Source organism: Haliotis rufescens, unplaced genomic scaffold, assembly GCF_023055435.1.
Source record: "Haliotis rufescens isolate VD_foot unplaced genomic scaffold, xgHalRufe1.0.p SCAF_11, whole genome shotgun sequence".
NCBI lineage: Eukaryota > Metazoa > Mollusca > Gastropoda > Lepetellida > Haliotidae > Haliotis > Haliotis rufescens.
Window position 1 is genome coordinate 15,884,084 of NW_025963791.1, and position 16,302 is coordinate 15,900,385.

Here is a 16,302-nt window from a genome sequence, read left to right on the forward strand (position 1 = left end):
ATCCCAGTTGAAAACAATTTTTTATATAGTTTTTCGTAACAATGTAAACAAGATAGCAATTGGTCGGGCGTAACTGATCATATTGTTGAAATAAATCTGTGACTTACAATCACTTACAGTCTATTGAAGCTGCAGTATTCAATGAGCTATGAGTGTTTCATGCAAAATACAATGTATGCTGAAATGCAAAGGGAGGTTACCACATTTCAGAAGATGATGCAGGTTAGTTTCATGGTTACCATGGAGACATGTATATTAATCTCCCATTCCCCGCCTCCTCAACATGCACATTGATGGAGAGGCATTCCAACATGCATGCAAACACCACAACAAGTCTAGTGATGCTAGTGCTAGATGGTCAGAAGGAACTGTTTATTGCATGAAAAAAGTGCTATATGGAAGGTCAAAGTGCAGAGAGTATACCAAAGAAAGCCAAAGGAGTCATCAGACAAATTACACTACATACACAAAACAGGCAATATGGGCATCGTATTCTACACTTGATTAAAAGCACATCGACAGAACAAACTGTGGCAACATTGTGGCAATATATATATACTTTTTCCACAACTCACTACAGCAAGGTTGATTATTATCCTTAGGTAATATTGAACTGTAAAAAAGTTTTCATTGTTCGCACAATAACAAATTCTATAGCTACTACAAATGTACTGCAAGTCTACAAGACAATATTGTGTAATACTATAAATAATGCAAAGAGCCACTATACTATTTTATTCATACAAGTAATGTTATATTAAGACATAACAAGGTCCATGGTGTTAAAAAACCAACACCATGCCACGTGATTTGATTGCAGCCTCGTACAGTAGCACTTATCATGCAAGGTAAACCATATGCCACACACCAATGTCAAGGTCACATAGCAATACACCACAAGATAATCAGACACGTTATGTCTCTCAAGCAATGCTGTTTTCAAAACCAATTCTTTCATAAATTGAGCAGTTTACGTGCACAGACAATATTGCCCTTCATTCCAACAAGCAAATGAAGTCAATTGGCCACATTTCAAAAATCATTTTCCGTCCTCTTGATTCCATATTTTGTGGCATACTGCTATCGATCATCTATCTGAGAGAACGAATCTCCTTCGAAGTGAGGCATTATGGAAAATAATAATCTCACACTAGGACAATGTGAATATGACTTCGCACAGTATGTAATAACACCATCAACCATTCCATTCACACCTACCCAATCATGTCGGGTTGGGTAGGACAAAATGCCTTGCATGCGCCCCATGCCATGCCACCATGGAAGAACTATATTGGCGGAGTAATGGCTGCCGCCGTGGATTTTGGGTAGCAGACTTGACAAGACTTGAGGAACATACCAATTTTCATGCACATACACTGTCAGGGCTTTCCTGATGTACCGTTCACCCTGTTTGAGGAGGGGGTTACAGGGAAGCTGGAAATATTATTTTCACAGGTTAGCAGTAACATTTTTTAGCCCAAAACTACACCAATTATTTACTAAAAGCCATATTGAATTTTAAACTTTAGGATTGATTACATTTTGCCGTTGCGCCAACATGTGAAAAGAATTATCGCCAACCTGCCCAGATTTTCAGTATTTGCTCTTGTTTTGATTTAGCTCATAACTTCTCAAATGCACATATAATACATAACAAAGTGTTCATAACTAAAACTATTTGGGGCTGAAAGAAAACCAAGGAGTATTTTAACTTGAGATGATGCATTAATAGTGATCAATCAAAAAATTAGTAAGAATTCCAAATCTAGTCACCATCGGTCCTTCACAAGATAAACCACGGATTTACACCAACAGGACAAAAAACATTACATGTTACAAACACAGATCACATCATTACACAATTTCTTGATTGATCAAGTAAACAGATTCAACTTTTGATTTTTAATAATTCAATGTTTTAATTGCGTATAATGCGCAAAAACCATATAAATAAATAGTTAAACAGAATTGGCAATAGAAATTCAAACTGTTTTAAAAAACTGAGATTTCAATGTGAAACAATAAATTCAACTTCGAATGTGGCATACAATAAGGCAGATATTAAAACCGGACACACTTTTTCCACTATCAGGATCTGATCAGCAAGTCCTGATTGAGGGCATTCAGACAGAGTTACCTACCCTTCATCATGTGGCATCTCGTCATACACGCAACACTTATCGATTTTTTGGATTTTGAATTTAGTGAAGAGCAAAGTTTGACAACTAAAAGCTGACAGTTTCAGAGAGAACATTCATATTTCTTGGAAGACTGTAATATAATGCTTGTCGTTATTTGACAACTCGTGGAAAGAGTATTTCAGTGTTAACATCCACCTTTCATTCAACCAACAGTGCTGACTAAAATATTTTGAGTTGTCCATCCTTGACTAATCTGTTAATGATGTAAATCCAATCCCACTTTTCCAGGAAAAGTCAAATGAAAACCCATTAATAAATCAATAATTTCAAAACAAAATGCCTTCTTTCAAAGAATTTTTATTATATTTCAATATCAACTTGAGATTCTGGGAAATTATCCAAGGGCAGACAACCCAAGAATGATGGAACCCCGATCTCCATCATAAATAGTCAATATGTAACATACAGCACTTGATATTCCTCAAAAAGTAATCAAGGCAAGAATGTTTTGGCAAGGAAATGCGTCTGAATAATGTTTGTAATTGAAATTAGACCCAAACTTTTCAATGACCTTAACAAAGATTCTCCAGCACCCTGTTACTTGAATTGCAACGAGGAAGAAATATTGGAACCTCAACAAGTATTTTCAATCTTAGCACCAATCTTTTCGTGACAAATTCTTCTCCACTCACTCATCCATACATCTCTCATACATTCCTATGGTACAATAACTAATGGGTCTCTGTTACCTTTACACAACCTTTGCACACTGCCATCTCAGGGATTCTAGACCTGATTAACAAATTGAACCTTTTTCAATTTTCGAACATCTATAACCAAAAGGCAAACTATGAAGTAACATGTAATCTTTTACACAATGTTACTACATAAATACACACCACTTTTGGGCAATTCTGGTACTGGCAAAGGGTTGTAAGCGTAACAAAGCCTGGATGTTTACTTACAGAATGAACTACTGATGGTTTCATTGTCGGCAAACCCTGCAATGTCTGGATCACATCGCAACTTTGCCGTTGAACATTTCCAGCTCAAATGTGAAAGTCACACAAAGACAGACACGGCACGAGACAAAAGATTAGATAAAGATATAAATAAGTTTTGAAGACGTAGACAACTTGCTTTCTGACTTTCACATATGATCCAATGAAATGTGTAATGGCCCTTGCAACAATAACGATGCACAAAACAGCAAATACATGGGGTAGAAAGTATCGACTAGATATGGAGTGTAAATGCTACAATATAGAATTTTGACTTACAATCTCTAAATGATGAACTACATTTCGTATAAACAGTTTTGTGCATATATTGTTAATAATATATCACAAAAATAACCATGTGCCCAACCATGGCAGCTCATGAAATTTCTTGAAATCATGATTTGAAATTGGCTTCACTAAACAACACTACAATCTATATCCTATAAGCAGAACAGGGTCAAGAGCATGGTGGAAAGGATGGGCACACTGTTATCATCATTCTGGGCAGTAAGAAGCTCCAATTACTTGTAGGTCGATATCCTGTGGTAACGCAGGATGATCTATTTTGGCATCGAAGAAGTTTGACGACAAACTATCACTTACCATGAAGCCAGCCCCAGCTTCGTGATAATGGTAACTGACTACTGGAACATATCTTTATACAGTGACTTGGTTTCAACATTGCACGATTGTGTTACCTGGTTGGAACACTGTGGCACTGCAAAAACACAGCTGTCTGTGTGGAGGTGCTAGGGGGCACCTGCTAAGTGGGTTCAAATATATGCGCAGATATATATATGAAGCAGTCCATACGGACACAAAGTTTGTCAATGCCAGTACTGGCCCAACTGACGACTATCCTCGAAGTGAAGGTATGAGATGACTATATACTTGTTCACTCCATATTACCTGGTCCTATAATACTTGAGATTCATCAACAGATCAGCACTTGAAGTCCCCGTGTCCCAATCTACAGCCCTCAATGAGTTGTTAAAGAATGATTATTTACACTTAAAAACAGAGTAATGCTCATTAAAATGCTTGAGGCAACAGAAGAACAAGAAGATGTCAGCTGTGTCTATGCACCAGGCTATGAGTGTAAGACGTGTATCAAAATTTTGGCAAAGATGAGTATGTACAATGTGCGAAGACTAGGATTCAGTAATAATATGAAGTGAACAGCTGGGAACAAGATAATGAAGAACAATGCAGGATTGTCGGAAACAAGGAGGGACTTTTCAACAGTTTTACAAAACTTTCACAACGGATTTCAATTTTGGATTTTTTGTACAACATGTTGAAAGAGCCAAAACTACAATGCTACAGAAAGCAACATCTACAGAAGTTGATAAAGCATGGGTGGCGACTTCGCACCCAAATTATACAGGTCTGTATAGGACAGGCTAAAAAATTAAAGTGTCTGTGTTGAAATTGTCCCTCTCTGATGCAACACTTGTGCTGAGTATGCATACTTCCGTCAAGCAAGACAACAGCAAACCAAATGACTGGTATTCGTCTGCCATAGCACGTTCAGAATAGCCGAAGCTGACTTCGGGACAGCTGAGTAACGCAAGTAGCTCTAACATAGTACAAATAAAATAACAACTTAAGAGGTAAAAGTAGATACATAACATGTACAAATGACTAGATGTGTTTGTTCAAAAATAAAGCTTGCAGTATGAGTATTCTTGACATAGTTCTGGTTCCACCTTCGGTCATTTCTCCTTCCATGGTGTGGAGATAACAACAAGGCTCCGAGGTTGTCGCCAATGAGGAACATCGAAAACAGCAAAGCAAGGTTGCCAGCTGAATTGTAACAGCCATTGCACAAGATGTCAAGTTTCAGCATTTGGAAGTCACAGCTTCATCCCCTCTTCAGCCTCTTCTGGTCACATTACATGTACCATGACTAACCTCAGTCCCTGCCATTTTCATGCTTCTTGCAGATGTCACGAGTTAGTATGGTGCAAACCTTTGGTATCCTCCTCGGTAGACTGTAGCCTGCTGGCAGAAAAGAAGGCGTGAGATACTGAGTAACGGTCTCACTCGAAAATCATGCTTGTTTTCTGGGTAGAGAATCCCACCTTATATGATGGATGTTTGTTTAACTTGATACGGGAAGTTAATTCCCAAAATATGACATTTATTACCTCGCGCTGTGCGAAGATATCGGATGTTAGACTAAGGGGCAATCCCATCTCAGTTACCTGCTAAAAATAGATTCATCAGATTATTCTAAAAGTATGGCCAAATAACCCTGGGACATCAATAAACCCCCATTGAGGACACTTCATTGAGGAATGGTCGAATCTGAGCTGTTGTTTGTTGGATAGCAAACAAGTATGCTTAATCTTATTTGCATAAATACCCAATTGTTCATTTCAATCTTGAAATTAGTTGGCCATTAACATTACACTCTAGCTTTGTAATACAGCTAGTAACAACATTCTACTTCTATAACAAGCATGCACAATGGAGTGCACAATATAAATATTGCTGATCTGACAAATTAAACACAATGTGGTGTTTCTGTATGATGTGTTGAATGTAGAAACATGGAACATCAAGTACAAGCAAAGAATAAGGGAAAAACATAATGGAAATGTTTTACTATTTTGAAACATCAGCAGATGACAGTGAGCATTGAAATAAATACTGCAGTTGTAGTAACAAATAATAAAACAGAACAGAATATGAAGGAAATACATAAAAACAAACCAATTGCGAAATATACCACTTGAAATGCTGATGCACTGATAATAACTGAATATTATTTATAAACTACAAACCAAAGCCATGAAAGCTGCATATCAACTTACGCCATATCCAGTGACGGGACCAATACCATGTCCGAGGTAGGGGTCTGCGGCATACTCTCTCCCGTAACTGAAAAAGGTTTTGTCATGGATTACTTGTCATAATGTCAGATTATTATTTCTGTCATTTTCCTGTTTTATTCTGTTGTTTTTTTCCTCTTTGCATAAACCCTAATCCCTACCCAATAAGACCCAAGATGACGACACTATCTCAGTCAGCTCCTTGATCCACTAGTAAAATCTCAGCCGTCATATAGCTGGAATATTGCTGAGTGCGGCGTAAAACAACAAACAAACTAGTAAAATCTAAGATGGGCAAACAAGATCTGCTACACAGTTGCTATCTTGGAAATTTCACTACACCTTCCTGGGACAACCTGTCCAGGGCTAGCAGATATGTAAATTTCAACATGATGGCTATTGTTTCATATACTAAGGCTAAAATCTGAGAAACATCCCAGCTTAATATAAGATGTGGTGCTGGGTGAAGAGTTAGTTGGTTTGTGGTTTGCACTCGGCAATATTGCAGCTATATGATGGTGGTCTGTATATAATCGGTTCTGGACCAGTCAATCCAGTGATTGATATCATGAGCATCAATACACGCAACTAAGATACAATGCCACGAATCAACCAAGGCAGCGAGCCTGACCCCTCGATCCCGTTAGTCGCCTCTTACGACAAGCATAGTCGCCTTTTACGGCAAGCATGGGTTGCTGACGACCTATTCTAGCCCGGATCTTCACGGGTCCTGTGAAGAGAATGGGGGAGTGTTTACCCTGCAGGGTATGTGGCGGCTGTGGCTACAGCTGGAATTGCATATCTTGTGGCAGCTCCCGGATACCCTGCAGCCGCCGCGTATGGCTGAGTGGTCACCAACTGCAACACAACACACATGGACATCAAACGGGTTCGCCATGACTTCAATGAACTAGTAACACTTTGCAGTTTCACATCCTCTTAGCCGGTAATGTTAGCACATTTCTCTTGTAAGGAGTAAAGGAACATTCATAAATTCATAATCTTTAAACCTCGCTCATATTATCTCGTTAGAAAACCATACCACAGGCAGTAGAAGGTGGGCCCTGCTTTTAGATGTCACGAGCCACTTTGAGGTAATGTAAAGATTTCAACCAATGTTATCAAGGTATTTCCCTAAGTAGGAGTGAGTGAGTGAGTGAGTATGGTTTTACGCCGCTTTTAGCAATATTCCAGCAATATCACGGCGGGGGACACCAGAAATGGGCTTCACACATTGTGCCCACGTCGGGAACCCAGGTCTTCGGCGTGACGAGCTAACGCTTTAACCACTAGGCTACCCGACCGCCCTCCATAAGTAGGAAGCACTTGTGTGGGTTGTTGACCATTGTAATTTATTTTTATGAAAGGACTGTGACATTTAAAGTAAGAACATAAACTGGCACAACTTGCTTAATTACAGCTCCAGGAAACAGCCCTGTGCAGAAACCTCTGCAAGACCAATCAGAACCAAGTGATAGCAGCGCACTGTCCAGGTACAGATAATTTCTGCTACACATTGCAATAACTTATATTCCCCATCCATTTTCTATCATCTGTCGTTTCCATGACGATGTGTACCTGATATCTGGCCGTTGCAGCATCATACGTGGCCAGGAATGGGTCCTGGTACACCCCACTGAAAACATAATTGCATGGCTTTAGAATGTGCACTCACACATCTTCATATGGCAACCTAGAAATTTATGTATCAAGAGCATGTAACATTTCAAATTCCTGTTGGAGAGAATGAGTACCGGGTAACTTAATATTTCCAGTCCATAAATCTTCGAGCTCAGAACCAAAAGATCTTTTATAGGAATTGAGAATCTGCATTAACATTAAAGAGAATGAGGAGTGGAAACCTGAGAAGGTCATAGTGGCATGCCTGCTCTACTGGTATGTTTGCTGTCAATAATACTTCAAATAAATGCTTATACAAAATAATTATTTCAATTCAGGTGAAATAGCAAAGCTAGGTCACACTAGGACTTCATCAATGTTTTCAGAAGATGAATTGTTACTTACGCTGCATACGGTAATGCAGTTGCTGTAGCTGCCAGTGGAGTGGGATGCCTGAATGCCGCCGCTGCCGCTGCAGCTGCTGCAGTGTATGCACCACGTGCAGCTAGTCCCGCAGCCGCAGCCCGACCCCGCGTCAATGCGACACCTCGGAGCGCAGCAGCTGAAAATGGCCATGTTCACAAATGTGATATTAAACCATATAAATGATTCAAGTTCCGAGGTTCTTTCATACACATGATGTTTTACATTAAGATGTTGTATGCACTGAATGTTTGACAAAAAGGGCAGTGTCTCATTAACATTCATTCATTTTTCAAGTTACCATCAACGAGGGTGCAATAAACAAATAATTCTAATATGCATTTCATAAAGAACAATTTTCTTATGTCAAAAATTTAATTAAAACATTTATCAGATATTACAAAAAAATTTTTATCAAGAGCAAGCAAACTTACAAAATTAAAACGGATTGTTTCATGTTGATAGTAACTTGTAAAAGGGAAGGAAACTACAAACTTCATACAGTCACCAGTCTTTGATCAGTTATGCACACTTTCCCTACTCTACGCCATTCCCATTCCAGACAATTACCTTATTATGTACAAAGTGGGCTACAGGCCTTCAAAATTGATCCATTCAGCAGGCTTCATGTAACAATCGCTGGGAATTATGTTAATATCACATACTGCTAAAAATTATGGTAAAATGGGCTAAAATCTATCCAATCCGTTTATTTGGTTTTCCACTCAAGAAAAAAAGCATATCAAACTTTACAGGGGTTCATGACAGTTACGTCACTCCACAGTGAGCATTATTCACAAATAACTTGAAGCCTGTTTATAGGGCAAGCACTGCACATCTCTCATCACCGATGCATCATCAATGTTTTCACAAATCCCAAATGCATCACATTCCCCACGGGTGTTCACGCATGTTGTAGACGCCCTAACGAGGGGTCCGCACCGTCCTCGGCAAAAACAAAGACTACGGTGACCTCCCCTTCAGGGCTATCTAGAACAAGGCTCCCAAACCGTCCCTATTAGACGAGCTTGGGGAACAATGTGAAGTTAATAGTTGGCAATCATGCTCCCCATGGAGGGGCTACAGAGACAATCAATACTTGTGGGTCTGGTTAATGGACTGGGACTGAGGGCATCTTCTAACCCCTTAAAGTTGTTGACCAGCCCAGCAGACGATGCAACCCTTCAGCAAATTTCTTGAATCCCCATGCAAACAAATGATTGTATAGTATTAATCACACTGTGCTGGACGTTCTGCCTAATAAGATAAAACAGAAAATTTGTCTGACTAAAACCGCTAACCATGTGTAACTTATGCTACACGAATGCTCACATAGCTCATTTAACCAGAGTAGGGAGTATGTAAATTGACGATAAATCTACAATTTTGATCAAATAAAAGACAAATAACAATTTTACAGTCTGAGAGTATTTAACAATCAGATTATGTCTCAGTCTTATCTGGATACATCCATTTGAATATGAATTAAGTACAGATAATATCCTTTCTTATAAATCGGTTACAAATAATCCTTTCGGGCAAATTTGCAAACGCTGAAGGAGCTCTCTTAAAAAATCAATAAATTTTGGAGTTGCAGTAGCAAAATCAATTGGACAGAGGCCAACAGTGTTCTCCCTGTGGAATCTGCTTAACAAATAACCCACGCCAAGAGACCTTCTTAGTCCGGTCTGGATGTGGGATGCTAATAAATTAGATTTTGGCATTAAAGCAGCTCAGCAAATGAGCCTGGTGAGCAATGTTTGAAATCAAGGTTACGTGTCTCAATTGACAATGTGGAGGGAAAAGAATGCAGATAGTTTACCATCATCACATCCAGCAGTCCACATGCAGGTCTTATGTATGCAGTGACAAAGCACGCGCATTGTGTTAATTAGAAAAAATGCCATATCACATCATTCGAGAAAAAAATTACCATCCATTGAAACTGGGTATCCAATTAAACTTGTCAACAAGCCTATCTTAATAGTCATAGCTTTTGTGCTTGTTAGCCTCATTTTTTCAAAATCAGGTGAATGATGTATCACAAATTACAATGATTATAATTTCAAATTTGTTAAAAGGATACCCAGTTCAGCATTTTATCTGTGTACCATTCATTTCCATGACCCTTGCAGGAATATACTCAGCAAAATGATGGCTCCACTATGTGTGGACACAACCCATACAGAAACGAAAAAAATAATACTGAAAATACATATAATACAAGAAACACGAGGCACTGGGTAAGTAGTGGGACTGCATGGATAGCTTTCAAGCTGACACTTGACAATAAAACTCCAATGACAAAAGCTGCTGCATATGAAGGAACTGGAGTGTTGTGGGCTAGTAGCTATCTGCACCCTTGTCTCTCCACAAAGAACGTGGTTACTGGCTTACCATTGGGGATGGTTGGTGCAGCAGCTTTTTTGGTCATGACACGGGCAGTGGCATTGTTAACCTATTTCATAAAATTGTGGAACGTTAAAATTTAGCATTCTCTTTGTCACAAAAATCACAAATCTTCAAAACATAATGTGGACCTCTTTCCTCACTGCCTTTAGCACATTAAGAAGAGTTAAAATTTAAATAGGAGTTTTCACTTTGTTTTTAAAGACAAACTTGTGAAATTTTGAAAGGTTATATAATTGCCAAATTACAATAATTTCAATGATGTGTTACAGGCAATTCAGAATGGCATGGCTCTCTTTGAAATGACTAATGTAATTACAAAACTTTAGCTGTCAAAATTAGAAAGAAATATGACGACTGAAAAGGTTAACCATGGGAGAAACAGTTTACGCTGGCTCTCATTAATATAATTGGCGACAGCCTTACAAAGTTTTTCTATTAAGTGCCAATTATGATTCCATTAATTACCTTGAAAATGCCACGAACTGCCATAATTTGTATGTAGATTACCATTTATGCAGATAAAAACGGTAGCCATGTCAGGTCCACATATTAAAGTATCACACAGCCAATCAGCAACAAAAAGTAGGAAAATTGGGCTTTTCTAATTTTGGAATATGCAAAACAAAATTACCAACTTTTTCAAATTTCAGTTCAAATTTGTACCATTCACTATTTAAATGCAAGTCTGCAACCTTTAATTCTTGTACTGAAATTGACCTTTAACTGTCTCAATTACAGCCAAACTTGCAGTAGCAGCCACTGCTTGTCTTCCAATTAGCCCGATTTTCCATCAAAATCTGGCTAACACCCTCAGGGCAGTCAGGGAGCAAAATAAGAGAAACCCAGTTCTATCTAACCAACAAACCGTTCCCATGGATACCGACACTTAGGACCAGCCAAAGTTTAAAAGGAAAATGTGTAAAATCATGCTCAGCTTGCCGTGGGTGACCACTGTCTACCGCTGTGACGGCAGGACTATGGACCCCAGCAATACTGCTGCAACATGCTTTAACACCCAACTTTTATTTATTTTTAATAGAATTTAAATGAATTTGCTGCATGTTGTAACACACAGCTTAAAATGTTTCGACAGAAACAATAAAGAAACATTCACTTCTCACAGGTCGCAAGTGAGGAATTTGTAAAGGAAATTCTAAAAACTCTTTACATTTAAGTGGAATGCACGCTAAGTAAACAGATTACGCCGATGAAGGCATATCGTCTGTTTACAGCGGAAAGCACAACTAGGAGTTAGAGCCGTCATAACCCTAACATTTGTCAATTCTTATTCAGATTGGAATCAAGATCTACTCGGTTTCCATGGTGAACAGGTCCCTGATGGTGTTGGAGCCAGCCAAGAAAGCTATGATAAGTGCACGCTGCATGTATATGACCCTCAAATAATGGAAATTGCCCCATCCTGTTGGATTTGCAGTCTCAGCTTAATCAAATTCTCTCCTTACTGGATCAAATGCCTTACTTCTACAGTCGTTAGGACAAAAGTCAGAATTTGCTCGCTATTTCACATTTAACTAGAAAATCCCATGTCCGAAATACAGAGTCCCAAATTACAGGACAAAGGAGGGCTAGTCCTGGTGGGGATATTGAATAGACAAGTTGTCTCAATTTGTCAGGAAAATATTTCGTTAGTTCTACAAACTGTTCAAATTGGCATTGATTTGTGAAACATATCTTGTTGAAACCCTGGTCTTTCGGAAGTACATGCAGTGTGCACTGTCAACATGAATGCCCTTTTCCTCACATACTAAGCTAGATTGGATGATACCGGTTAGATTTATGGGGGTATTTAGCTGAATGAATACCAATGGACATTGGACATACAGTGAAGGATGTCTCCACAGAAGATTGGTCATTGTAAGAAGCAAGATAGTATTTCTTATGGCGAGTAGCTGCATCTGGACAGACCTCCTTCCTTCAAACTAAAACACTGTAGACTGTAGTAAAGACTAGCACGCAATGTGAAATGGGAAATTCAGAAAATATAGTAATGTTCCAACTGAATATTAAATCTACAGTGAGAGCGAGATGGTATGCACATGGTACATTCATACAAAATTTGTTTGTTAAATGTTAGTCTTCAAGTCTGTATCTTCGTATGTTCATCATTACGTGTGACTAACAAAAAGCTATCCAAATTTGACAATTACTCTACGACTATCACTGAACTGAACCAATACTAGCTAAAATTAATCATTGTCAGTACTACAGAGAAGAAGGTCTGTCTAGAATGGCTACTTTAGACATTACAATATGGGCAGACGACGAATCACGTGACCATACTTTAGCGTATCTACCTACCAGTTAATCCCCCATTTATCTTTGCATAGGTGCGCAACTTTTCGCCTTTCCGCTTTTTTACCACTAAGGGAATGAAATGAAGCCGAAGATTTGCACCTTTCTCTAATGTGAGGTTCTTATATAAAGGATAAACACGTAAAAAGTCATTAAAAATGGTAAACACAATCAAAACAGCATCAAGAAATGCCAGACAAATGTGAGCTATGCAGAGTTAAAAGTCGATATGAATTTTCATTGGCGTGCATACGAATGCATGGTTCTGACACAGACAAACATACTTGTCCTGTATTTACATAGAAGGGGGCCTAGTCACCCATCTTCAGGACTCGCCACGATATCCTAGGCAGTGAGAAAATCTCTTAAGAAACACGATTCTGATATTTTGGAAAACCCTAAGCACAAGACATTACAACAGTACACGACATACACTTAGCAGGCATTTCTTCATACTGCACAATGTAGATAGGAATACTTAGCGAGTCTCATTTGTGCTACCACAAATAGTAAAATACTCATGCAGGCACCTCTATCTTTCGTCCCTCAACCACTGTGCCGTTCAATTTCTCTCGTGCTCGGTCTGCATCCGCGCTATTTGCGAAAGTTACGAAACCGAATCCCTGCATGCACAAGGAAAATAAGGAGCATGCATTAAAATCGTGCAAATCAACATAAATTATATGGCATTTTTATTGTCAATAATTCATCATGCATGATTTTCATGTATGATTTCTATCAAATATATGAAATGGGGGGTGAGGGGATAGCATGCTTAGAAACTAGAAGCGGCATGCTTCTTCATGCCTCTAGGCCAAATATACTAACAGATGCCACCCCAATGGGGACGAACAATTTCAATACTTAAGGCTTTAGGGGAGGGGGCATTAGTTTTTGGTGCTTCCAAGTCAGTTAGTCAATTTTGTTTAATTCAATTTCAATTTCATATAAGCTTGTGAAAGTTGTCTGTGTGCCTATTGTTAATTCACAAAATTTCCCACCAAAGTTCAAAACAAATCAAAAGAAAATGTAAATCCAGTTGCAGAATATGAACAAGTTAGAATGAGTAAAAGGAGTAGAAGCACAACATTAGCAAGTGAGGAAATCTCTATTGGCGCCCAGAGACCTCTGTTAAGAGGGGTATACTACAATAAGAGAAGGCTTGCAAACAGATGTTATATATGTACACCTTGTATACACTACAATCAGGGGGCAAGGAGCACGGAATGCTGCAAGGAGCATCACAAACAACTTTCCAACAAGATTTGGTAAGACAGCACGTGACACACAAACTAATTTGAAAACATTTGGAAAATGACTGTTATAGCATCAGCTCAATTACCTCCCCTTACAAGAGCTGGCCAGGTGAGGGCGCTTCAAAGTAATAACCATTAAGTTAACACATGATTAAAAATTTCAGTTAATCGAAAAGAAGTTCAGTGAAACGAAGGTAAAAGGTAATTTTGTTACAAAAATTTTCAATTTGGAAACATGATTTTATCAATGTTTTTGAAATACAATGAAGCATTTGATTCGGCCTCTCCTAGCACATGCTGCAAAGGAGCAGTATATCTTAAAAAACGCTTCAATATTTAAACTGCTGAATGTACGAGAAAGATGAAATCATTGACATTCTGAACAATTCTTACATATGCAACATCTTATTTGATAAACAGTGAAAAATATCAAATTCATTTGAAATGATATCATTTTTGTTCCAAGCTTAAGACACTGGCTCTCTTCACAAGTCAGTGAATAGGCAAAATTGAAATTTCACAATATAAATGTTCTGCATTTTTTTAAACATCGACTTTTGAAAGTCATTAATGTCATTAATTAATCTTGATGCCAAATCAAATAATGTTGATTTTGAAACAAAAATGTAATAATTTCAAATTCATAATAAACATACATGTATTTAGACAAAGAAAATATTCACTGGTAGAGGTAAGACAGAGATACAACTGCAGCAGCTTAAGCTTTAAGTGATTTTTCATTAATTTCTCTCATGAACAAAGTCAAAAAGGTACAGATGTAAATCAAGTGTTCCTCCATACAATGTGGTCACAAAAGAAGGGGTAACCATCCGGATCACTCCTCATGGCATTTATACCACTTTTCCTGAATACATCTATCACAATTTATTGACCACTAACAACAGATGTGAAGCACCTGTGAAGGGCCTCCTGTCACAGTGGTCTGTGACTTTCAGTTTGCTGAGAGTTATTGATCATTCCTACCATTTCATTGTCAACAACAACTGTAACACCTTTTACCCTTGAGGGAATACTGCCACAGGTGTAAATCAATCCTCGCATACATTGATTCGGGAAGTGTTCAATTAGAGAAATCATTTTCTGCAAATAGTTTTAATTCATGGAACTTGTCAGGCTGTCCCATAGTAACACTTGTGTATTGCTGTTTCCAAGTATGCTGCAGTCATACCTCTTGTCAATACTCAATGTTCAATTACTATGTATCTGATGTTTCTTTTCAAAATTGGTAATTTGATAACATGTGCCACACCAAGAGATGCCTACATGTGGTATATAATCATAGCAACAATAAAATGAGTCACCTCTTACAATAGTGAGGGATGTCACAAGTGGCACTGCATTCGATTCATTCACTTTGCTTTTCCTTTGTTACAGGGTTAAGTAGATATAGTCCTCTGATACTTTTACTTCATGAGATCAATGCATAATGGAGTATTTCATTTTTTTCTGTAATTTCTTCATTTATAAATGAGAAAGCCATTTCTCTTGGTATGGCACAGTACTGTCGTTACACAATCAAGGTTACTGGATTGAAGCAAAGTGACTTACCTTTGATCCCCTTTCGTTAAAAATGATTTCCACATCTAAGATTGGGCCGAACTGTTGTTGGACCAGAATGAAAGAGAACAGAATTCAAAATGAGAAAATGAATTCATTAAGCCCTTCCTGTACATTTTGAACTGATTTTCTGTATCATTTAATTAGTCAGTTGTTTTATGATGGACATGGGGCGATGGGGTGGACCTCTTTTGGTTCTGCATATCAATACGTAGTATAATGGATGGGTTTATTATTATTTTTAACTATGACATGGTTTAGTTGTCAGCAGGGTAAATCCTCTAGAAGTATATTACATGAACACTTTCATCCTCTAGCCTACAATTAGTATTTCAAACCATACTCACCCCTAAGAGTTGGCGCAAGTCAGCTTCTCTGAACCTGAATGGAATATTTGATACATGCAATCTTTTAGGTCCTGAGTTGGGTCCTTGCGAGCCCTGTGGCTGTGGGGAGGATGGCTGGATATCCCCTTCCACGGGCAAGTCTGTTTGCTGAAATACAACAGGGGACCATGAAGAGGACTAGTGGACAACAAAGACTGGAGAATCTTGTCAAGGACTTTTTACTTTTATAACTTCTTTATTATTTTATTTTTTTATTATTTATTATATTATCATTGATGTATATCGTCTACAATATTTAAACCATGTTATACAGATTCTTTTAGTTTATTTCATTGTTGTTTACTACAAAACAGTGCACTTCTTTATAATAAAAT

General features: G+C 38.2%; 1 protein-coding gene across 22 annotated transcripts in view; it reads right to left on the reverse strand.

Annotated features, from left to right (window-relative positions):
• Positions 1–342: 342 nt before the first annotated feature.
• The window catches only part of LOC124150852 (RNA binding protein fox-1 homolog 2-like), a 109,524-nt gene continuing 93,564 nt past the window's right edge, over positions 343–16,302 (reverse strand). For 14 of the 22 annotated variants that reach the window (XM_046522976.2, XM_046522970.2, XM_046522990.2 and 11 more), the window contains exons 3-12: positions 15,929–16,075; positions 15,573–15,635; positions 13,278–13,370; positions 10,420–10,480; positions 8,005–8,161; positions 7,558–7,615; positions 6,737–6,837; positions 5,962–6,028; positions 5,293–5,352; positions 343–5,146 (exon numbers count right to left, since the gene is read on the reverse strand). In XM_046522976.2, coding sequence (XP_046378932.1) covers positions 5,099–5,146; positions 5,293–5,352; positions 5,962–6,028; positions 6,737–6,837; positions 7,558–7,615; positions 8,005–8,161; positions 10,420–10,480; positions 13,278–13,370; positions 15,573–15,635; positions 15,929–16,075 — 855 coding nt within the window. In that variant the 3' untranslated portion in view covers positions 343–5,098. The remainder of the gene's footprint in view (positions 5,147–5,292; positions 5,353–5,961; positions 6,029–6,736; positions 6,838–7,557; positions 7,616–8,004; positions 8,162–10,419; positions 10,481–13,277; positions 13,371–15,572; positions 15,636–15,928; positions 16,076–16,302) is intronic. The other 8 variants (XM_046522975.2, XM_046522994.2, XM_046522974.2 and 5 more) reach the window with 7 other exon arrangements.